Consider the following 25,214-nt stretch of genomic DNA (forward strand, 5'->3'; position numbering starts at 1 on the left):
TTTGAAATGCATTCTATTCTAATCTATTCTATTCTAAATGATATTTTTAAAATGATATTTTCTAAATGGCCCAACTGACCAATCAGAATCAAGCATTCATCTGAAATTCTTATTCGTCTGTTTAATTTTAAAAATTGTATTTCAAATATACAATTTTTTTTTTTTTTTTACACATGGCTGTCTGAAATGCAATAACGGAATAAAAAAAAATGTTCCGTTAACATCTGTTATATTCTGTTCCTTTCAATTACAAGTAAATTCTGTTTGTGTTGTGTATTATGTTCAAAAGTGAATTAAAATCTACATTTAATAAAAAATAAAATAAAATTAAAGTTAAAAGCTATTAATGATAGCCTACATGTTGTTCTGTTACATTTCTTATATTCTATAACATAATCTTTTCTTTTCTCTTCTTTTACTTTTTTTCTTTTCTGAATCTGATTCTGAATTTTCCAAGTCATCTAAATCTTTTTGAAGTAGATATTTCACTTTTGGGTCTCAGCTCTCGTCTGATAGTGACATTGGCCTCTGAATGCCGTGTGTTACGCGCCCGCTCCCCGCCCAGCAGTGCGTTATCGCGCTGAGATAACTCCGTCTTTCGGGTCTCCGGGTGTGATAAACGGCAATCCAGTCCTCAATCTCCTCCTCTACAACCTTCGATCCCTGGAACTTAGGAACTTACATAATTCCCAGGAAGACCTAATGCTCGCACCTGACGCGCCGCCGGTCAGTGTTGGTCCAGGCTGCTGCTCGCCATCATGACCTGCTGTGATCAGAAATGCGCGCTCATCACAGGGGCCGTGCTGGGCGCCCTGATAGCCGTGCTGGGCGGGATTCTCATCCCTGTGGGCAACATGTTCATTGAAAACACCGTGCACAAGGTAAGCCGTCGTCTTTTCATATCAATATTCGGCGCACATGCGTTTGCAGGTACTCCAGACAGACAGATAGGGTACATGATGAAGTTGCTGTGGAGAAATATTCTGAATAATTTAGGTATCGCCAATGTAGGGTGCAACGTACTATTAATGATGTATGAGATTAAATAAAATGGGGTTTATGGGTCAAGGGCATTATGTTGGGGCTTGTGCAATTTATTGATTAAAATTTAAGTTAACATTTCACATTTTTTTCTGCTCTTTTATGAACTGTCTTAATGTTTAAATTTAGCTGAAAAAGCCATTAAAATGATGTCTAATACATTTTAAATAAATATATGTCGTGTATGTTGGCATTTCATATTAAAGGTATTTAAACGGCAGGTTCTTGTCTTGCCTCATGGTGTCAAGGTCAGTGACTGTGTGTGTTAAATGAGCTGTATTTTTCTTCTGAGGCAAAAACATTGGAAATGTTCAATAGCATTATTATAGCCAAGTTTTTAAGTTGTGTGCCTATACAGAAATTGACTGAAAATAACCCCATGTTGAGAAATATTCATTGGATTGTGACAACTTGCCCCAGTCTCCCATGTACACAAAAATAAAAAGGTATAAAATATGTATAGAGTATCTAATACCAAGTATGTTTTGTGTCTCTAAAGGAAACAGTGTTGGAAAGCGGAACTTTAGCATTTGACACCTGGACGTCTGTTGACATAGCAATATACAGGCAGTTCTGGCTGTTTGATGTTCAGAACCCTGACGAGATTGTAAGTCAAGGGGCCAAACCTGTGCTGGTGCAGAAAGGACCGTACACGTACAGGTAAGATCTATGGCCTTATAGATAGATATCAATCAATAAAAAACCATTCTTCTTTTTCCAGCAAATTCACCTCTTGATCTTTAAAATTCAATTGACTAGATCTCTATCTCTTGAACTACCTGAAAAAAGTAAGAAAGCATCTCAATGCATCAGTATTTTGCCTATAGTATAGACTATTTTTGCCTACTTCTAATATCAACATAATGCATTTTAAGATTTCGTCATGCTGTTGGCATTTAATCGTTATATATTTATAAGTAAGATTAATATACCTTTACATACACATTTTAGGGGCATCAATTGGCTTAATTACCAAGGATACAAATCAAAAATGTTATCTGATGTTATATATTCTTAAAATATAGCATTACGCTGCTTCATAGAAATATGACCAGTAAAACACCACATAACCTGCCATTTTAAGCCACTAAATGGTCATAATGTATTTCCTAATGGTCTGATATGCATGCTCTCGTCCTCTCTGTTGTCTTCCAGGACACGTTTTATCCCCAAAACAAATATCACCTTCAATGATAACTTCACTGTGTCCTTTGTGCTTCCGGCGGGAGCCATCTTTGAGCCTGGCATGTCAGTAGGAACAGAGGAGGACATATTCACATCACTCAACTTGGCTGTAGCAGTATGTATTTCAACAACCATCTCTTGCCATCCCTCTCTACCCTTCTGTCTTCCTCCTTGTCTCTTTTCCTCCCTCATTCTCCATGCCGAGTTAATGTGATGAGTAATCTTCAAGACTGGATTAATGGCTGTTAAAAAATTCAGCTTTGCTGTCACAGGAATAAATTATATTTCAAAAGTATATTAACAGTTATTTATATTTGAATAATATTTCAAAATATTACAGTTTTATTGTATTTTTTTTTTATCAAATAAATGCAGTCTTAGTGAGTGTTAAGAGACATAAAAAATCTGGTCACGGTTTATATTAGGTGTCTTATACATACATCAGAAAATAAGTACAATGCACTTATTGTGTTGATGTATGGCAAAACATTTTTGCTGCTGTTGAGGGATGTGGGTAAGGTTAGGGACAGGTTTGGTGGAATGGGTTTAAGGGGTAAGGGAAGGGTACTTATAGATGTAATTACAGAAATTAATTACAGATGTAATCACATGCAGGTAATTATAATAATATAAGTACAATGTAAAAACATTTATGTACGTAATAAGTGCATTGTATGATTAATTTAATGGAAAAGTCTTAAATACACCTAAAATAAAGTGGGACCAAAAACCTTAACGACCACAAACTTTTGAACAGTAGGTTTTCCGTTTACTTTTCTTTTCATTTCTGTTTTTTTTTTTTTTGAAGTTTCTATTCATCAAAGAATCCTAAAAAACACAAAATATATTAAGCATCAAATCAGCATATTAGAATGGTTTCTGAAAGATCATGTGACACTGAAGACGAGTAATTATGCTGAAAATTCAGCTTTGCCATCACAGGAATAAATTACATTTTTAAATATATTAAAATAGAAAACAGTTATTTTAAAATTTTAGTAATATTTCATATTATTATTATTATTATTATTATTATTCTATTAGTAATATTAATATTATATAAAATATATAAACAATAATATTTTCAAATATTAAAATTTAAAAATTGTATATATGCAGTAATTTACTGTATTTGTGTGCAGGAAATTACTGTATACAAGTAGAATACTGTAGATTCAGTCAAAAATTGCAGTAATAAAAGAAGTACTGTTAGAATCACGGTAACCAGCAATGTCCTGTAGAAAATCACAGTAACTTCCAATGCACTGTAGAAAGCACACTAACCAATTATGTACTGTAGAAAATCACAGTAACCTATTATGTATAAAGAGAAGGACACAGTACACTGGCAGCTGGGCTGCCAGCCAATTACTGCATTTAAATTGACCTGACTGTAATTCAATTACATTTTCACTCTGAATAGAGAATACAGGAAGCAAATGTATTCTTTAATAAAACTTCAAAAAATGTCAAAAATCACCAGAAGGTCACAGAGATTTTATTTTTTTCAACACATCTAGCAATAATTGAAAAATGAAGCTTGTTATAATGATGAGCTGTTTAACTGTGACTGTCCATAAATGGATATTTATATTCAAATCATGCAATATGCATTACTTATTTAACAATATAACTGAACAGCACTTAAACATTAACCCTCTGGTCCTCTTCGTTTAGAAGTCACACTTGGCTTCTTCACGGGAGAACCCCCCAGGAGAACCAATGAAATATATTTTTGTTCAATAATATTTTTTTGATTATTATTTAGAATTTTGAGGGTATTTTATGATACTATGCAATAATTATATAATTTTTATTAGCTATTTTTCTCCATTGAAAATAATACACATTTTTTTCTAATATTTTATTTTTTGACTATTTTTCAATTAAAGCAGTATTTCATGTTAAAATAGAGACAAGGCATTTAAAATCAAATTTTTTGAAGGTAGTTTAGTGCCATCTGGTGGGACTAAAAAAAGAAAAACTTTTGTAATGCCATAACCACTAGATTCCTATATAGTTCTATATAAAGTGGCTTATAAATTCTCTAGTGGCTTTAGACATAAATACTTATTTTTATTTAGTTGTGGATTTGGATTTATACTTTGACATTCTCAAAGACTACTTTTTTTTTTTTTTTTTTTTTTTTTTTGAAATATATATTTGAAGTGTTAATTTTACTACAGTCAAACCGTCTCAGGTTACGTATGTAACCATAGTTCCCTGAGAAAGGGAACGAGACGCTGCGTCCGATAGGATCGCTTTGGGAACGCCCTCAGCGTGATAGCGTCTGATGCACGTCTGTCAACTAGTCCAATGGCGAGAGTGAACGTCACGGGCGGATGACGTCACGACCAGGAATGGATAAATACACATCCGGCGAGACCGGCTTCAGCTCAAACTGCCGAAGCAAATCGATCACAGGGATGCAGGGAGTATGGCAACGCGACGCAGCGTCTCGTTCCCTTTCTCAGGGAACTATGGTTACATACGTAACCTGAGACGTTCCCTTTCGAGGGAACTCGCGCTGCGTCCGATAGGATCGCTTTGGGAACGATATACCAAAACGCCATAATCACAAATACCTGTCTGTGTGAAACTGTGGCACACTTAGGACAGTAACACAGATGATCCTGGAGCTGCGTCCAGGTCAAGGTCATAGTACCTCACAAAAGTGAGAGGCGAGGACCAACCGGCCGCATCGCAAATTTCTTTGAGGGAAACCCCCGAAATTAAGGCCTTGGAGGCCGCCATACTCCTAGTTGAATGCGCTCTGACAGCTAAAGGACACTGCTGGCCAGAGACTTCATAAGCGAGCGAAATAGCCTCAACTATCCACTTGCTTACAGTGTGTTTAGAGGCAGGACGACCCCTGTTATGTGGTCCAAAGCACACAAATAACTGGTCTGCTTTCCTCCACAGGGCAGCTCTGTGGACATATGTGTCCAGTGCTCGCACTGGACACAGCAGATTCAGTTTCTCCTGGTCTGGGGTAACAAACGGAGGAGGACAAAAAGCTTGCAGCACAATAGGCCTTGGAACATTAGTCAAAACCTTAGGGATATACCCAGGTTTGGGGTAGAGGAAGGCTTTGACCATCCCCGGCGCAAACTCAAGACAGGTTGGGGACACTGAAAGGGCCTGAAGGTCTCCTACTCTCTTAAGGGACGATATAGCAAGAAGGAAGACAGTCTTAAGTGTCAGGAACTTATCTGAGACTGACTCAAGTGGCTCAAATGGAGCTGTAGATAGGCCTTCCAACACAATGGCCAAATCCCAAGCAGGGACCCTCGTGCGCATCGCAGGCCTCAGCCTCTGGGTGCCACGGAGGAAACGAATAACCAACGGGTTCTTCCCGACAGTAGTACCATCCACATGGGCATGGTAAGCAGATATAGTTGAAACATATACTTTAAGTGTAGATGGGGTTAACCCAGATGAGAAGCGGCACTGTAGGAACTCAAGTACTGAACCTATCGGGCAGTAGACTGGATCCAACTGCCGTTCTTGGCACCAGGAAGTGAAAAGTTTCCACTTCAAAGCGTATAGTTTCCTCGTGGAAGGAGCTCTGGATTGAAGAATGGTCTCTACAACCTCAGTTGAGAGACCAGCCTCTATGAGTTTGGCCCCCTCAGAGGCCAAACCCACAGATTCCACATTTCTGGACGGGGATGGAGAATTGTGCCCCCCGCCTGAGACAGGAGATCCCTCCTGATCGGAATCTTCCAAGGTGAGCCATCGAGAAGAGCTATCAGGTCCGAAAACCATATGCGGCTCGGCCAGTGAGGTGCTACTAACAGTAGACTTATCCCTTCCCGGCGAATCTTCTCCAGAACTTCTGGGAGCAGAACAACTGGGGGAAATGCATACAGACGCAGCCTCGGCCACGCCTGTACCATAGCATCCAGTCCCAGAGGAGCTGGATGTGTGCGGGAGAACCAAAGTGGACAGTGCGTCGTATCCTGAGACGCAAACAGATCCACTTCCGCTTGGCCATAAATCTCCCATATGAGCTTCACCACCTCCGGGTGAAGTCTCCATTCCCCTGACCTCAGCCCCTGCCTCGACAGGATGTCTGCTCCAATATTCTGAGTCCCTGGAATGTAGATAGCTCTCAAGGAGAGCATCTTCCCCAGAGACCACAGGAGGATCTGTTGCGCCAGTTTGTATAATGGGCGCGACCGCAGACCCCCCTGTCGATTTATATACGAGACCACCGATGTGTTGTCCGTCTTGACCAGCACATGATGGCCCCTCAGGTCTGGAAGGAAGAACTTCAACGCATTGAAGACCGCCATCATCTCCAGGCAATTTATGTGCCATGAGAGCTGATGAGTCTTCCACAGACCCTGAGCTGAGCGGCCTTCCATTACCGCTCCCCAGCCTGTGAGAGAAGCGTCCGTCGTCAGAGTGACACGGCGACATCGAGCTCCTAACATAGGGCCCTGGGACAGGAACCAATTTTTCTTCCATATGATCAAGGCGTGGAGACAGCGCCGCGTAATCTTGATCATACAAAGTGGGTTGCCCCTCGGGGAGAACCCTTTGGTCCTGAGCCACCACTGTAAGGGTCTCATGTACAGCAGGCCAAAAGGTATCACGTTGGACGCTGCTGCCATCAGACCCAGCAGTCTCTGAAACTGTTTTACAGTGCGTGACTGGCCTAGCTTCAATTCTTTCATGGCTGATAGAATGGCAGTGATGCGAACTGGAGAGAGACATGCTCGCATTATCACTGAATCCCACACCACACCAAGAAAAGTGGTCCTCTGTCGTGGAGTAAGCACGCTTTTCTTTGCATTCAGTCTCAACCCCAATTTCTGAATATGCGCGAGAACGACATCTCGATGCCGAACCGCCATCTCCTCTGACTGTGCTAAAATCAACCAGTCGTCGATATAATTCAGGATGCGTATGCCCTGCAGCCTGAGCGAGGCCAGTGCTGCATCTACGCATTTCGTGAATGTGCGGGGTGAGAGAGCTAGGCCGAACGGAAGAACCCGAAATTGGTACGCCTCGCCCCCGAAAGCGAACCTCAGGAACTTCCTGTGCTGTGGAAGGATGGAGATATGGAAGTATGCGTCCTTGAGATCTATTGTGACAAACCAATCCTCGGATTTGATTTGAGTCACGATTTGACTTATCGTCAGCATCTTGAATTTTAGCTTTCGTACTGCTCGATTCAGATGTCTTAGATCTAAAATAGGGCGCAACCCCCCATCCTTTTTTGGAACCAGGAAATACCGGCTGTAAAATCCCGACTCCCTGTCGGCAACCGGAACCCTCTCTATAGCCTCCTTTGCTAATAGGGTTCTTATTTCTTGCTCCAACACCAGAGCCTGCTGAGGAAGCACTGACGTATGCAGCACTCCTTTGAACAGAGGTGGATGGCACCAAAACTGGATTTTGTAACCTTTGTCTACAATCTGCAGGACCCAACGTGAGATATTTTGAAGAGATTTCCACTCTACCAGAAAATCTACTAAGGGAACCAGCCTCTCGAGGCTGGCCTCTGGTGTTTTGTTCACAGCACATTTTTGATGTAAATTTATCCTCCTCAGAGGATGTGACGCAGCGTTGTGTTGTTGTGAACACTGCGTCACTAATTCGGTGGGAACCGCTGCGCCCCGAATCACCAAAGGTGGCGGGGTTGGCAGAACGGCCTCCTGAGGGCCACGAGGTGGAACGGGCACCGTATACTGAGGTGTGTACCGCACCACCCCGTGCGGGGCTGCCCTCAGAAGCCTGACACCCCTGGCGTCAGGACTTCTTCTGCCCAGCCTTCTTCGCCTGAAGCAAAACCCTCAGGTCTGTCTTCGGCTTAGAAGGCTTGGGCTGAGAGTGCCGTCCCGGCCCACCGTGTCTTTGAGGTGGAGCACGAGAAGCGACACTCTCTTTCTGCTGCGCTCGGTATGAGGAGCTATACGGCTGGGGCTGCTCACGCCCAGCAGCCCCAGAGGATGGATGGCGGCGTGGTAAATATTTCTTGAACGCCTCCGCTTGCTTTTTAGCTTCCTGGAACCTGTCGACGACTAATGTAACCGCGTCGCCGAACAGGCCAGAAGGCACAAGCGGGGCGTCGAGGAGAAAGGCCCTGTCTTTATCTTTTAATTCAGACAGATTGAGCCACAGGTGCCTCTCTGTCGCCACCAAGGCTGCCATAGACCGCCCAACAGCTCTGGCGGTCTCCTTGGTGGCCCTAAGAGACAGATCTGTGGCTCGACGCAGTTCTCGAACTGCGTCTGGGCCAATCCCCTCCCCGCCATCCAGATCCTTCAGCAGCTTTAAGTGGTTTTGTGGGAAGCGTGGGGGCCTTCAGGGACAACGCTGAACCCGGGGACAGATAGCTCGCAAGCGTCTGTTCAACCCGGGGCATCGTCCCATAACCATATTCTTTCAGCCCCCTTATGTTAGAATAGTGCTTGACATGAGGGCTGAACAAGCGTGATGAATATGGTTTCTTCCATGATCTCGTTAGCTCATCATGCAGATCATGGAAGAATGGCAGACCCCGTGGTGGAAGTGCTTTATTTGATGACAAAAAGCGCTCGTCCAGTTTGCTTTTCGGACGAGCGCCCTGATTCTCGGCTGGCCAATCAATGCTTAGCTTAGACACAGCGCGAGAAAGCACATCCACCAGCTCCTCATACTCAGGGGAAAGTGATGGCGAGTCATCTTCCCCCATATCGACGCTCAGCACATCCAATTCCTCAGAACTAGAGTGCTGACGCGACGAGCCCTCTCCCTGGGCGGAAGAAGCCGCGGGGCGGGCTTCCGACACCAGCGAGGGGGCGAGGGATCTGCCAGGTGAAGGCTGAGAAAGAGCACTCATGCCCGTCTCAAGCCCCGCTGACAGATCCATCTGCGAACCCCACGACATCTTTCTCCGCGCCGCCTCGGCAGACGCGGGCCCAGAGCCGTGGGGAACGCTTGCCTGCGCACTTTCCTCGAAAAGTGCGAGGCGGGAGCGGAGCGTCCTTAAAGGAAGCTTTTCACAATGCTCGCATTCAGCCCCCTCGAAGGCTGAAAGAGCATGCTCCGCTCCCAAACACATCACGCACAAATCGTGTGTATCCCCACCCGTCAGGAAACGAGGGCAGGGAGGAGTACACGGTTTAAATGCCTGTGTGTTCGCCATAACTGTATATATTGGGCTGCACTATATCGGGACAGACAACAATAAATAGACAAAGACAGTTTCACATAGAGCGCTTAGCTGAGGCAAAAAAGCTGAAGCCGGTCTCGCCGGATGTGTATTTATCCATTCCTGGTCGTGACGTCATCCGCCCGTGACGTTCACTCTCGCCATTGGACTAGTTGACAGACGTGCATCAGACGCTATCACGCTGAGGGCGTTCCCAAAGCGATCCTATCGGACGCAGCGCGAGTTCCCTCGAAAGGGAACTGAACACAGAGGGGGACATTTTGTTACACATAACATCAAAATTCAATAAAAATATAACAAAAATGAACAGGTATGTTTTATCACAGCTTAATAAATCTAGGTCTGGTCTGATTTCAACCTTTTACTTAAGTCTTTTGGCTCAATTTTACCATATTGTTACAGCCATACCAGTTCATTTGTATGTGTATAATGGTGTGGTGAATGTGTGTAAGCAAGTGTGTGTCTGTTTTGTATTCTTGATGTTTTAGAGTGTAACCTCTTCCTTGCTATTTGTTTTTACTGCTTTGTGGCTGAATTATTGATTTTATTTCACACATTGCAAAAACTCTGAGTTATAGTCGCACTAGTTCATATATATATTTAAATAATTTTATTTAAAAATTTTTAAAGCGTAAAAGTTTCCGGTCATTTTTGACCAAAGAGGACCAGAGTGTTAAGAACCAGTTGATGCCGATGACTAGTGGTTAGCACGCTGACATATAGTGCAATTGTGCTTCCGGGTCTTTTGCTGATCCCATTCCTCTCTCGCCACCCCACGCTTTCCTGTCAATTGCTACACAGTCCTGTCTAATCAGCAAAAAAAAAAAAAAAAAAAAAAAAAAATTAACATTTACAGTTAAATGGTGCTACTGTAAATGAAAACAGTGAAAATAAGTTACTTGACAATTGCTGCCAGTTAATTACTGTGAATTTCACAGTCAGTTTCTTATAGTATATGCAATCAAACCAAAATTTATTCAGATACCTTGAACATTTCATTCATTAATACAGTTTATTCAGTATAGTTTAGACAAGATCTCAGAGTTACACTGTGTAAAAAAAAAAAAAAATCTTAATTATGTCAGATAACACTTAAGCAAAACATGGTCAGGTCAAAGTGCTTGATATATATATATATATATATATATATATAATGTGTGCGTGTGTGTGTGTGTGTGTATGTATAATATATGTAATATTAATCTTTCTTAACTCTTTTCACTCACACGCTGACCCCTCATAGAGATTAGATTGTTTCAAAATTGTTTGTCAGTTTTAAAGCAACACAGTCAAAGTTTGTCAAATCAAAAGATAAAATGTTGATATCTGCGATTATCTGTCCAAAGGCAGCATAGCACTTGACTCTGTATGTTAATGCATAACCAAACCAACAAAGTTGTAAAATCATCATCTCATATTCATTGTTATAGCTTATATTGATAATTAAAGGTGATGTTCATTCAGATAAAAGGTTTTAGAGGTAAAAAAAAAATGCAAATAAACTTTGCTTGTGGGTTTTATTAGGCAGGTGAATTTATGGTTCCATACTTGTGCTGTGATCAATTTTACTTTCTTCTCTTCCAGGGTATCTACGGTTTACTTGATCATAAATTGGCAAATCTGATATTCCAACGCTATGATGCCACACTCTTCCAGAACAGGACTGTTAAGGAGTTGTTGTGGGGCTACAGAGACCCAATGCTGAACAGCATGGTTGGAGTTTTCTATCCAGTAAGGATGACAACATTTTACTTGCTAACAAAGCACCTTTATAGCCCCAATGATTGATAAAGTACACATAAGTATATACAGAACAACTGCATTTACACAAGTTTTATTATGAGTGTGCAAAATCATTTTAAAATTTGGATTAGACCCAAAATGAAACACATGCAAATATATAAGCAAATTATATAATTAAATATGTATGTAAGAATACAAAGACTAAGAATGTCTGATGTAAGAATACTTAAAGACCCCATGAAATGGTTTGACAAAAGATACATTATAGATTAACCTCGAAGATACATGAAAAACTCAGAAAACTCAAATTTTAATTTCTTTTAATTCTGAAGGTTTTTAAATCAGAGTTTAAAAATGCATAAATTCCCAGTTTGTACTGCCCCTCGGACAATAAATTGTTGAATCACAAATCGAGAAACGGTTCTTGATCGATTCTGAGATTTTCCGAATCCATCGCGATTCTCTCTCAAATCGATGCGCTTTATGAAATAGCCTTCCATTCATTACACACACGACTTGAACCTTCTATAAAATAATCATTCATAAAGTTCGAAAAGTTTGAAGCGAATTACAAGGGTGTTTGCAGGCTGTTTACATTAATCTCGTGTCATAAAAGCATTCTGAGCTGAAGTACATTCTCAGACTCAGCCGAGCGCACGAGCGCTCATCTTCGTCAACATTTGAGCGTGTTTAAAAACTAGCCTAGAGCGCCATCTGCTGTTAAAAACTAACCTCAGAATCGATTCAAGAGAGAATCGCGATGCATTCGGAAAATCTCAGAATCGATCCACGAATCGAGATGAATCGATTTATTCTCCCAGCCCTATTATTTATGCTTTAATATTCAAGAGAAAATACTATCTTCTGTTTTTTCTTTTAGTACAATAACACCATCGATGGACCATACACTGTGTTCACAGGCAAAGATGACATCAAAAAGGTAGCCACGATTGAACGCTGGCAGGGTGAAACGTAAGTGTGTTACATTAGCATGTACATTTACATGATTCTTTGAGTTGTAGCTGTTTGTTATTCTCTAGAAAAATAATTACCCAGACCATAAATGTAGATGTGGTTCACCAGCTGTCAATAAATGTGTTTCTGATTTAATTGATCAATTAATCAATCACATTAATATCTTTAACCCAACATTACCCAACTGTTGTACAGATCACTGAGTTACTGGAATGACACTTATTGCAACAAGATAAACGGAACAGGCAAGTTTACCTCTAATATATTACATTGATATTGAAATAGTTGTAATTATGTTACTATTGACGTATGCAAATATGTGGTATGACCTCTGACCCAAAGCTGTTGGCCTAAAACTGTGGTAGATGTGTCCACTAATGAAATAGTGAGCAGAGCTCATAGTTTTTAATCTAATTATAGGGCCTTCAGCACTTCTAGGTCACCATTTGTTCTAAGATTTATTTTACAAATGTAATATTTCACAAATTATTCAATTGTTATTCACTTTTGTATTCATATGTCAACAGATGGTTCCTCCTTTCACCCGTTCCTGGACAAGAAAAAACCTCTATACTTCTTTTCTTCTGATATCTGCAGGTATTTTCAGTTTGTTCCCTGTTAATCAGTAGAAAAAGTACCTGAACCACACTTATAAATTATAAATGTCATTGCCTTATAGAACAAGATATGAAACCAAAGTGTCTGCAATTAGCTGATTCTAGACCTTTGTTTAAACTAACTTAACATCTCTCTCAGAACTAACTTTAACCACACTGTAAAAAAATATTGTTAGTTTAACTTAAAAAAAAATTAAGTTACCTGGTTGCTTTAAAATTGAGTTCATTGAAATAAAAAAAATTTGAGATTGGTTTAATGAACAGAAACTCAAAATATTGTTTTATCACATCCAAGTTGATTTGACAAAAGAAAAAAAGTTATAACAAATCATGAAAATATTTTTTTGCAGTGCAGCTGGTCTTAAGATAATTTTTAGTTGGCTTAAAGTTCAAACTAAGTATACACTGATGTCTTAGCAGAGTAGCCTCATGTGTTGTTCATCACACTAACTATAGACATGTTTCACTAATGTTTGTCAACCACAAAATGTCTTTCTGAACAGTATGTCTATTGATTTGTCGTTTAACAATCTTTGTTTTGTGAAATGTTTTGCTCGAAAACTATGCTTATGCTAGCATTCTTTACAATAAATGCCATTTAGTTTGACATGGTGCATGACATTCATACATTTTAAGTGTGACATTAATGTCAACATACTTTATGAGGTTACTATATATTTTGAAATGCCACACATCAACAATGTTTTCATAATCTGTTGATTAAAGTCCAATTACTTAATGGACTTTCATCTCTTCGCATCTGATTAGATTTGATCTGGAATCCTGATAAGATATAATAAATCCAAGTGGAGGTTTCATGCGTCCACTCTTTTGTTTGTCATTACCACCAGAGGTCAGGCCACTCCTTTTCTTCTGCAGGGTCAAATATGTCAAAAAAGATTCTAGCAATGCCAACATTCCTTCACTTTTTTATCATAATACATCATCTGTGACTAGAAAGCCGTAACTGCAGGAGATCAAAGCTAGACAGTGTCTTTTTTTAATTTAGTCACATGATAAGTGTTAAAAATGTATTACAGAGACCACATGTTAAGACTTTTGAAATGTCTATTTTTTCCTCATGTTTCATTCATGCATATACAGTGGCTAAAAAAGAATTTAGACACTTAACACACTTACTGTACAGCACACTTAAAAATGTATGAATGTTATTGCATATATATGTGTATGTATATATATATATATATATATATATATATATATATATATATATATATGCACTGTAGTTTAAAAAAAATGGTAATAAAATATGACAAGATCTCAGAGTTAAACTGTCAGAAAAAAATAATCTTAATTATGTCAGAATTCACTTAAGCAAAACATGGTCAGGTCAAAGTGTCTGAATAATTTGTCACAGTTTACTTCATTTTGCTATCCTCACTTACATAATGAACTATAGTGTCCTGCACCCACTAGTAAAAATATATCAAAAATATCAAAAATGTCTGAATAGTTTTTGTTTTGACTGTGTATATATATATGTATTACATAGTAAATATATCAAATTGAATGGGACTTATTTTAAAATATGTAGCACACTTTTCAAATAAAGCAAAATATTTCACAAAAATATTAATGTGATAAAATGAAAATGATTTAAAAAAAAAAAAGATTATAATTAAAAAAAAATAGAAAACAATTCATATACACTATTGCTCAAAAGTAAGATTTTTTTTTAAAATATATACTTTTATTTAGCAAGGATGCATTAAATTGATCAAACGTGAAAGTAAATGTTACAAAAATAAATGCTGTTCTTTTGAACTTTCTATTAATCAAAAATCCTGAAAAAAAAAAAAACGGTTTCCACAAAAATGTTCAGCACAACTGTTTTCAAAATTGATAATAATAAGAAATGTTTCTTGAACAGCAAATCAGCATATTAGAATGATTTCTGAAGGATCATGTGACACTGAAGACTAGAGTAATGGCTGCTGAAAATTCAGCTTTGATCACAGGAATAAATTAAATTTTTAAGGGTTAGTTCACCCAAAAATGAAAAATCAGTCATTAATTACTCACCCTCATGTCGTTCCAAACCCGTAAGACCTTCATTCATCTTCGGAACACAAATTATGATATTTTTGATAAAATCCGATGGCTTAGTGAGGCCTTCAGAGTGTTAATTATCTTGCTGTCAATGCAGGCCTCACTGAACCATCGGATTTTATCAAAAACATCTCAATTTCGAAGATGAACGAAGGTCTTATGGGTGTGGAACGACATGAGGGTGAGTAATTAATGACAGAATTTTCATTTTTTTTGTGAACTAACCCTTTAATATTCACATAGAGAACATTTAAAATTGGACAAATATTTCACAATATTACTGTTTTACTGTATTTCTGATTAATTAAATGCAGCCTTGGTGGGCATAAGAGACTTTTTTCAGAAATATTAAAAAATCTTACAGACGCTTTTGAACGGTAGTGTATTGTATCACTCAACAAATGATAACATTCAAATGTTCAAAATGAAGACAAAAAGTATTTGGACACTTTAATGTAATGAAGCACACCTTGCCCATTTGCAACACATACATTTGTGCCTGTCCTCTAGGTCAATATCTGCTAAATATGAGAGAACTGTGAACCTGAAGGGAATCGATGTGTATCGGTACATGTTGCCTGCTGAGGCTCTGGCCTCTCCAGCGGTCAACCCAGATAACCAGTGCTACTGTACAAACACTGTGATCACCAAAAACTGCACTATGGCAGGACTTCTTGACATGACTCCCTGTAGAGGTCAGTGCTTTGAACCTCTTATAAAGTCAGCTGAGACTAAAGTTTATATCGTCTTTCACAATTTAATTTGTGAATTTGCCCATAGGAACCCCAGTATTCATCTCTCTTCCCCACTTCCTCTATGGCACCAGTGATCTCGTCCAGGCAATGACCGGACTGAATCCGAACTTTGATGAGCACTCCATATTTGTGGATGTGGAACCGGTAAGGAGCCCATTTCACTTTGCATTTCACAATTTTTTAAAAGCAGGAAACTTGAGGATTTGATAATATAATGGTTATGCATCTTGTGTCATTTGTAGATTACAGGTTTCACTCTGAGATTTGCAAAAAGGCTTCAGCTCAACATGCTGTACGGCCCATCGGCAGATATCGTGTATGTAAACAGACATCGTGTCAAGAATGCATGTGCAAATTGCTAAATTCATACATGCCTGGCCTAACATGACGTCTTGTGTCTTTTTTCTCATAGACTTTTGAACAAAATCAAGAACTACACAATGTTCCCTATTTTGTGGGTGAATGAGGTGAGTGCTAATGAAGCATCTATTTAAAGCAGTTAAGTCCAACTAAAGCATAAGAGTCCAATAAAGCAACCAGGCCTATAATAATTTTAGCATTCCCATGTATTACAGAGTAAATATGTCAGTTTGACATCTTAATTATTATATATAATATTATTACACACACACACACACACACAAATTTGCTGACACTGAGTAAAATATTTAATGGTAATACAAGAATTTAGCAAAATTGAGTCTCAAACAACTAAATTAGGAATATTCTTAATAACAGTGGGTCTCATTTACTAATAATTGAGTGCACCATTCGTATTTATACGCACATTTGAACTTTTCACAAAAATTTCCACCTAAATCACAACACATGCGTACAGACACAGATTTGTTCTTAAACTCGTTGATGAATTCGGAGTATTCTAATCATGTCTATTTAAGGGCTTTTTTTTACTTCTTAAATTTAGAATAATTTTAGAATGAAAGTTATTGATGAATCATGATTTGTTCGTGAAAGAGTTTGTACGCAGATTTCACACACAAATTTGTGCATATGTTTGCTTAGTGATTGAGACCAATTTTTTTTTTTATCCTCCAGCTCCTATTTTCTGGTTTTCTTTGTTTGGAGACTTGAAGCTTGGAGTACAGTGGATAAATTTTACATTAATAATAAAGCAAAATAAGTTTCATTTACAGTTCAACATGTTCTGGAGCATTTTAAACTCAATATTGATTTCTGTGATAGTGAAAAGGAAGACATTTTTCATTTATTTTTCTATTGCATACACTGTGTGCAGAATTATTAGGCAAGTTGATTTTCTGATCATATTTCTTTTCCAAGCACATTTTACCAATTCCAAACCACACCAATCTTAATAACCACTATTCATTTTGTATTTAATCATTTATAAGTGATATATAATTGTTCTTGAAGGCTGGAAATGAAAAACACCTTATATTCAGCTGTGCAGAATTAGTAGGCAGGTTTTCTTTTAAAGGCTAAATGAGCCAAAAAAGACATTTAATTCAGACTGGAAAGTCAAAAACTATTGAATGCCCATGAGAAGGATGCAATACTAAAGCAATACTAGAAATTGCAAAGTTAATACTTGACCAATGGACAGTGAAATGCTCATTAGGTCAGCAGGGTCAGACAAAAACAGGTGGAGAAGAAAAGACACATGTTAACTGCAAAATAATCAACATGTTAACTGCATTAATAAACATTAATATTCTGTATTGATGTAGGTTATTATGTACATTAATTTGAGAGGAAATTGAATCTTGATTTATGGCCGAGTCAATTTGACAATGATATGCTTCAGTTATGTAAAGCATGTTATGTATTATCAACTATAACTGATAAAGATAAAGCATATCTGATACGCTTGTTAATATTTATAGGAAAATGTCACATCCATAAAATGAAATTGTCTGATTACAAAACAAAATTCTCACTTTAAAAATGACTTCAAGGTTGTTTTAAATCAATTTAAAAGTAAAGTTGATTAGAGCTTATAACATAATAAGCAAGTATTGTATATGATATTGTTGCATGGCACCTTAACTCATGTATATAATTGTATTTATATTCTTTTTAATATATATATATATATATATATATATATATATATATATATATATATATATATATATATATTTTAATCGATTATATATCATTGTATTATTCTAGTATATGGCATTAATAAAAACATTAAAAAAAACATCTAGGTTGAATTAAAGCATTTAGGTCCAACTAAAGCATTTAGGTCAAATAAAGTATTCAGGTCCAACTAAAGTGTTTAGGTTCAATCAGTGACCCATCCAGTCAAGTATCATCAAGTCGGTAAAATCATATTTAAATACCGTGATTGTATGCTGTGGGTTGTGACTGGTCCAAATATATAACGGTAATATATAATATAACGGTTCCATTGACGCAGGGGCGCAACTGCACATTTGCTGAGGGGTATGCAAGATCATGGTTGGATTAGATTAATTAATTACGATTAAAAAAAAAACTTTACATTTTTTAATGCACTTGCCCCGCCCCAAACCTATGTAGGTCATCTGATAAGGAATATAATGCAGGGCAACAACTCACTATGCGATAGATAGAGCTTACAGAATGCAGTTAGAAAATGCCCCTTATTGAGTTTTTGTCTCATATTTATCATATGAGTTAAGCAGTATCACAAAAGTAACGGATTTCAATATTACACGAGTGCTGTTTTTGTCCCAAATAAAATGCAACATGCAATACTTATTTTATACGTAAGTTTAAAATAAGTTTATATTGTGTTATTTTAGACAAAATATTGTCTGGTTTGTTCAATTTTGCCAATGAAACTATAAAGACAAAGCAGAACTGTTCGTCTCCACGCAACACACAGCAGTGTTTCATTTCTGAATCTGCGTTTTGAATGTAACAAAAGTGATTCAGCGGACCATTCATAGAAGACTTGAAGCGGCGCTACACGCAGACCGACCGGTGTATGACATCAAAGACTTACAGTGATATAGGTTACGCTTACCAATTTCTTGTTATCCACATGGACATCGATGTCCTCATTTTAAGACACTGTTTTCCATTTTCATTTTCTTTTTTGCGTTTTCTGTTTTCTGTTCTGCGCCCCAGAAACGCTTCCCCCCCTCCGTGCGGCGCCCCTATGCACTGCATATACTGCATACCCCATTTTTGCGCCACTGCATTGACGTTGAGTCAGCTTTCTAAGCCCAAATGTAGTTTATTTCAGAATTCAAAAAGTGTACAAACATAGCAATAACTTGAAAATAAACATAACTTAAACTTAGGTAAAGCATGGCAGTGGACTACAGCATTAAAAATAACAAAGCCAGATCAAGACACATGGCAAAATGAGGGCCATAAATAGACAGATTACTGACAAGCAAATGAGCAACACATGAACGCAATTAAACAATAAACCAATGACAACATAACACAAATGAAAACAAAAGCACATGGCATGAACACAAGGGAAATGTGACATGACAACAAAGAGCCCAACCAAACACCAGCCTTACAATAGCATTTAGATACAATAAGCCCACTCTAGATCCATTATTTCCAATAGGTACTTTAGACCCATTGGGACCAACAAAGTAATCTCTGAAATCTTACATTTAATAAATCAGCAGAATTATTGTGGTCCATAAACAGCTCATCTCACACATGTCTGATCCCTGGACCATCACTGATTGTCTCATCAGAGCAGGATTAGGTGTCGCCTCGCTGCTGACTATAGGATTTGTGTCTCTTATTTGTGTTAGACGGCAGTCCTGGACGATGAGACGGCCGACTTGTTCAAGAAAGAGCTGATTTCTCGAATGGATCTGCTGGAGGGGTTTCAGATTGGACTTTTAACGGTCGGCTTAATCATATTTGTCAGCTGTACGATCGGATTGTTGTTGGTGTGCAGGAAACAGGAGAAAAGTAAACATTCTTTCATTAAATAAAGGGAGGGATGCTTGGTGCTTTGTGTCTTTGATTTTTGTAATTGGAATTACAAAAATTGTATTCATAAAAATTGGAATTGTATATTGTAATTGTTATTTGAGCTCAGAGTACTGCAATTCTATTTGTATAATTTATATACTCTGCATTTTTGCGGAGCAAAAATTATTGATTTCTTTCTGTATTTGCTTGATATTGTATCAAGTCATACTTTCGATAGTTATCAGGGCAAATATTCTGCCATTATGTGGTCATACTGTGGTTGATTTAAATATGAAATGGTTTTGTATGTCAGCACAATTTCAGTAAAACAAAGAACTGTAAAACTTGGCCTCATTGTTATTTTTGTTTTCTGTCATTTTTGTTTTTTTTGTCCTCCTTGCATAGTTGTTGCTTTCTACACATCTCAAATCACAAATCAAGTTCTGCCTTCTCATGCGTAAGAACAACCACCAGGCTGAAGAGTAGAAAAACAGAGAAAATTGTGGAACAGATTTCTCTGTTATACCCTGTAAATCCATACGATTTATTTTCCACTCTTCAATGGCTGCTAAATCAAAATGGGAGGGTTTGCAGAACAAGAGGCCTGTGGTTGAGTGGGACAAAGGGGTTTGTTTAATATTAAAAGTAGGGGTAGGAGCAACCCTCTCTCTGCTTTATGAATTATGAAGTGCCACTGGTCATCTCTGTTGCTTTTCTGCTCTGGTTTGACCCACGGGTTTTGAACTGGTAAGAGCAAACAGCATGTAGATTTATACTCTACTTTGGAATACAGACTTGATGACAAATGTTAATACTACTAACATCATGTGCATAATTGTTCAAAAATAATGACATTATGAGGCCATATATGTATGTATGTATGTGTGTGTGTGTGTGTGTGTGTGTGCGTGCGTGTGTGTGTGTGTATATATATATATATATATATATATATATATATATATACACACACACACACATATACATACTGTATATAATGGTCTCATAATGTCATTATTTTTTAATACTTCTACCCTATTTGCTATATAATGCTTTATATATGGCCTATATATATATATATATATATATATATATAGGCCTATATGTATGTACATGTGTGTGTGTGTGTGTGTGTGTGTGTATCAGGACACAAATTTGTATAATGACATGGGTATGACATAGGTATTACAAGGAGAGGGTGACTTATGAGGACATTACCCCATGTCCCCATTTTTCAAAAGGCTTATAAATCATACAGAATGAGTTTTTGTGAGAAAGTAAAAATGTGCACAGTTTCCTGTGATGGGTAGGTTTAGGTGTAGGGGGATAGAAAATATGGGTTGTACAGTATAAAAACCATTACGCCTACAGAATGTCCCCACAATTCACAAAAACAAACGCATTGCTAAGGACTTCATTTGGACAACTTTAAAGGCGATTTTGTCAATATTTTGATTTTTTTTTGCAACCTCAGATTCCAGATTTTCAAATAGTTGTCATATCAAGTATATCAGCTGTCTAAAAAGTGCAGAAAAGGTCAGGTATGTAACACTTTAAATTGATGACTATCAAAGTCGATATCGGCTACGTTGTGTTTTGGAATTGGCAACCGTATAACGGGTGCGACTCTTAAAATGTCCGATGTTTTCTATTCTCGCGATAACTGACTGTCACCTGTAAACCGCAGGCGCGAGTTTATCAGTCAATTTACTAGTCAGTCTAATTAACCGAGAGAACACTTATACCTGAGTGAAGATGACCATAAAACTGACTGGAGTGGAAGATTACTGGATCTAAAACACATCTTGTTTCTGCGTCTCTGTAAGTTACCAAAACCACACATGAAAATACACGCGCTTTCAACGTACGCTATTACGTGAAAAGACGGCTATCTGTCCAGTACGGTTCCGTTAACATATTAACCGACCATAAGGATGTGAGTCCTGGAAATTTTAGATTGTGGGTTCGGTTGTCTCTCTCGTGAAAAACTCTGTGTGAACATAACCGTATTATATATACTTAAACAATACAATGATAAACGTATTCTTCTGCTCTGTGTGAACTTGGTTTTCACGTTCCAGTATATTGTCTTTATAACTCCAACAACTTAATTTGACTGTTAAAGCTACGAATGTAATGTATTTTTCGGTAGCCTACTGCAAATCTGATTCTCTTGTAAAGAGTTCCTAAAACATATGACAAGTTCATATGAAAAGTTCCTAAAACACATGATGTTGAAGGTGTTTAATGCAGTTGTTCAATCTTTTATCATTAATAAATAGGAATACACGAATCAAGACATTTAATAAAATAAAATTATCATTAACATTCACAGGGAATACAGCATATTTTCTATAGTAATAATATTAAAACGTTATTATATTGTTACTCCAAATGTCATTTAGAGAGGGCACACAATGCCACAGAAAAACAAAAACCTTGAAACTTCTGCGAAATGCAGATTCAGTCAAAAACATCTAAAGAATTTTGGCATAAAAAATAAATTCAGGCATTTCAGAGAGAAAAAAAAAACCCTTTTAAATGTGAATGAAATGCATCTAATAGCCATACAGAAATCAATTGCAAAATTGAAGTTTCTCATATTTTTTTTTTAGAGCTGAGCTTTTAAACTTTTTACAAACATTCAAAATACAAAAAAACAAAAACACAACTTACACAGACATCAATCAAAAATTGTAAGCTGTACAATGCTATAGGTCATCTAAAATGAGTGACAGTCACATTACTGCTGTTCACACTAAGCAAACCATAATATATTAACATGACATTCATTCCCAACATCATCAAACATGTGCCTGTATAACAATGAAACAACATGCATGATCACATGCCTCACAGGGCCTATCCTTACATGATTAAACACTATGGAATTAAATGGCGGGTGAGTAAAGCTTGGGGTAATTTTCATTTGAAAGTGAACTAATCCTTTAAACTCGAGGTCTTTGACAGCCAGTCAGAATCCATCCTGCTTTAATGTTTTTATCATTCATTAACTAAAAAAAATCCTTCTGAAAGTGATTCCAACAATATTGTTTCTCTGTGCCATTATTGTTATAGTTGTAGTGCTATTCCTTTACATTTAGAAAATTTTTTTAAAACTATATCTTTATTGTTATCATTATAGTTATTGTCCCTGGTGTGAATGGGTCTTTAAACTATTTTATTGTGGTTCAGCATACCATTTTAATAAGGAAAAGGTGCACATACACTAAATTAAAGAAAATAAATAAATTAAAGAAAAAAAAAATGGACATATTTTACCCTTATGTCATTCCTTCTTTCAGGAAAGACAAAAGGAGATATTCTGAAGAATGTTCACGCTGCTCTTTTCCAAAGCATGACCAGCTCCTTAAAGGACAAAAAGTACCATAAAAGTGGTCCTTACGAGTTTTGCACTATATTCCAAGTCCTACGTGTTTGGAAGGTCATGAGGGTGAGTAAATGGTGACGAAACTCTTTTTTTTTTTTTTCGGTGAACGATCCATAAGGAAGAAGTTATGTATTTTGGATTAATGATGTTTATCAAAGCACAACACTGGGCAAACACACAACACTCTTTACAGTTTTATGGGCTCAGAGAGCCACCTGTCTGGTACAGTTTGAAATGTCTTCAAACCATCTTCTTTTCTCATATGAACATCTGTGGTGCAGCTGGGCTGATGTACTTTGGTCTGTGCATTCAAGAAGAATTCTCATGATTCATTCAGTGACGATAAACAATTAATTTGCTAGAAACAAGCTTTTACCATATTTGAGAAGAGCTCTAATCCACAAAATTACCTGACAGCTGATCATATCAGTGTGGAGAAGGCCATTGATAAACGTTAGAAGACTACTGTACATATTTAATGTAGCCTTGTAGTTCAGTTTGAGGTATTGAAGAGTTGTAGGTATAGTAGAATAGAAATATGTGTTCCATTACAGAAAATTTTCTACCAAAAAGTCAAATTTCTTGCCCCAAACATGTTGTATGTTGTATATTACATTAGTCTTAGCTTAAAATGTGAATGCTTGTGTGCTCCTAAAGTACTAAGAATGTACCAAGAAATTCAAGTCGACATGAAAATTGTGACCTTTAGTCCATTTCTGTTAGCTTTGGGGCTAATGTTAGTGTGTACCTAAAAGTTAATACTGCTTTCATATTCTCATGAAATTCTGTCGCTTTTAGTCCATTTCTTTTAGCTTAGAAGCTAATGCTAATGTGCTCCTAAAAGTTAACAACTTTTAGCAGCCATAGGTACCTAGAAATCCAAATTGAAATGTTGTGGCTTTTAGTCAATTTCTGTTGGCTTAGAGACTAATGCTAATGCTAGTTTACATCTACAAGTTAACAAAATACTCTCTTGATCCATATCTGATAAAAATGTTATGTAGTACTAGAAACCAAAACTGAAATTTTCTGGGTTTTAGTCCATGTCTGTTAGCTTTGAGGCTAAAGCTAACGCTAGTGTTCTCTTAAAATTCGACAACATAAACCTTTAATGCATATTTACATTTAAAATTTACAGTCTTTCTCTTTCGGTAAACAAACCAAAAATATTGATGACTCATCTTGCACTCAGGAGCGTATGCGAATTTTGTCCAATCAAATGCTCTTAAGAATGAGCATGTCCCTTTTGTTAATACCTTCTGCCTTTGGCTAGCATTAGCAAAGAGCAAATAAAGATTCATGGCTGTGACGTAAACTAAAGACTGTTGGCTACAAAAAAGGATGAGCCCTTCTATATGTTCCACCCCTGTTTCAAAAGAAAATGCATCAACACATAAAAAAATGTGCTTGTCAAGCTATTTTGCTGGGTCTTAAAGGACTTTGCATTACTTTCTGGTTTGTTCTGAAATGTTACACCCACATAAAATGACAACAGCACTACTTTATAACATATGGCATCTTGTATTATGTAGCATGAAACACAGATAAGCTTGAGTGCCTGTGTGCAATTGTATGTCTTAGGATTTCTCAGAGTCTTCTGCTCCGGCCGTTCCTCATGTATATAAGACTGTTGTATAGGAAGCACCTGAGATGCTTTGAGCTTGAAGAAAAAAAACAAAAAACAGTTGAGGTTCATATCGGAGGAATCTTCTCCAACATTCTCCTCCTTTATTTTCCACTCGAGTTCACTCCTGATGCAAGTCTTTATTCCTTTTCATCATCCATCTCCTTCCATTATGTTCCACCTTTATTCCTCTAGTAAGTGGTTCCGGCGGTTCCTGCTCTTCCTGTGGTCCAGCAGGGGTTTGAGTTTGCCCAGATCGCCTCTCATGGGGCTCTGTATGCTTTGCAGACTCTGCATCTGTTTGCGTTCCTTGCAGTATTGGTGCATGGCCAACGTCTCAGCCTGGCTGAAGGCCGACACCAGGGCTTTAGGGTGCAGTGTGGCTGCCCAGCCCCAGGGTGACTGCTGTTTATTGCTCAGGGCGCTGACCAGAGCCTCGCTCAGCACCTGGAGACGGATCTTAGCCAGAGTGCGCTTGAAGCCATTCTCTGTTGCCAGGCAATAGTACAGGCCCTGGTCTGAAGAATGCACCGAACGGATGAGCAAACCGTGATTGGTGGACACCACACGATCGCTCAGCTTCACCTGCAAACAGAAAGTTGAATGACTGGTGAATGCATGATTTTTAAATGCTCAGCAAATTAAAAAATATGTTAAAAAATAATACATTGAATTCTCAAATGTAGTGAAATTTATGCTTAAAACAAGTGAAATATATTTGCTTATATATTATTTT

At 37.7% G+C, this 25,214-nt stretch overlaps 2 protein-coding genes across 2 annotated transcripts in view; one reads left to right on the forward strand and one right to left on the reverse strand.

Annotated features, from left to right (window-relative positions):
* Positions 1 to 568: 568 nt before the first annotated feature.
* Positions 569 to 19,817, forward strand: cd36 (CD36 molecule (thrombospondin receptor)). The gene is made up of 12 exons (XM_051892309.1): positions 569 to 881; positions 1,541 to 1,701; positions 2,197 to 2,341; positions 10,976 to 11,122; positions 12,015 to 12,106; positions 12,305 to 12,354; positions 12,637 to 12,706; positions 15,307 to 15,491; positions 15,577 to 15,695; positions 15,794 to 15,867; positions 15,964 to 16,018; positions 19,301 to 19,817. Exons 1-12 carry the CDS (start codon positions 759 to 761, stop codon positions 19,484 to 19,486), a joined length of 1,407 nt encoding a protein of 468 aa, XP_051748269.1. The 5' UTR covers positions 569 to 758; the 3' UTR covers positions 19,487 to 19,817.
* Positions 19,818 to 21,692: 1,875 nt separating this feature from the next.
* sema3c (sema domain, immunoglobulin domain (Ig), short basic domain, secreted, (semaphorin) 3C) overlaps positions 21,693 to 25,214 on the reverse strand; it is a 67,850-nt gene continuing 64,328 nt past the window's right edge. Inside the window, exon 18 of the mRNA XM_051891178.1 lies at positions 21,693 to 25,063. Coding sequence (XP_051747138.1) covers positions 24,662 to 25,063 — 402 coding nt within the window. The 3' untranslated portion in view covers positions 21,693 to 24,661. The remainder of the gene's footprint in view (positions 25,064 to 25,214) is intronic.

Source organism: Ctenopharyngodon idella, chromosome 4 (genome assembly GCF_019924925.1).
Source record: "Ctenopharyngodon idella isolate HZGC_01 chromosome 4, HZGC01, whole genome shotgun sequence".
NCBI lineage: Eukaryota > Metazoa > Chordata > Actinopteri > Cypriniformes > Xenocyprididae > Ctenopharyngodon > Ctenopharyngodon idella.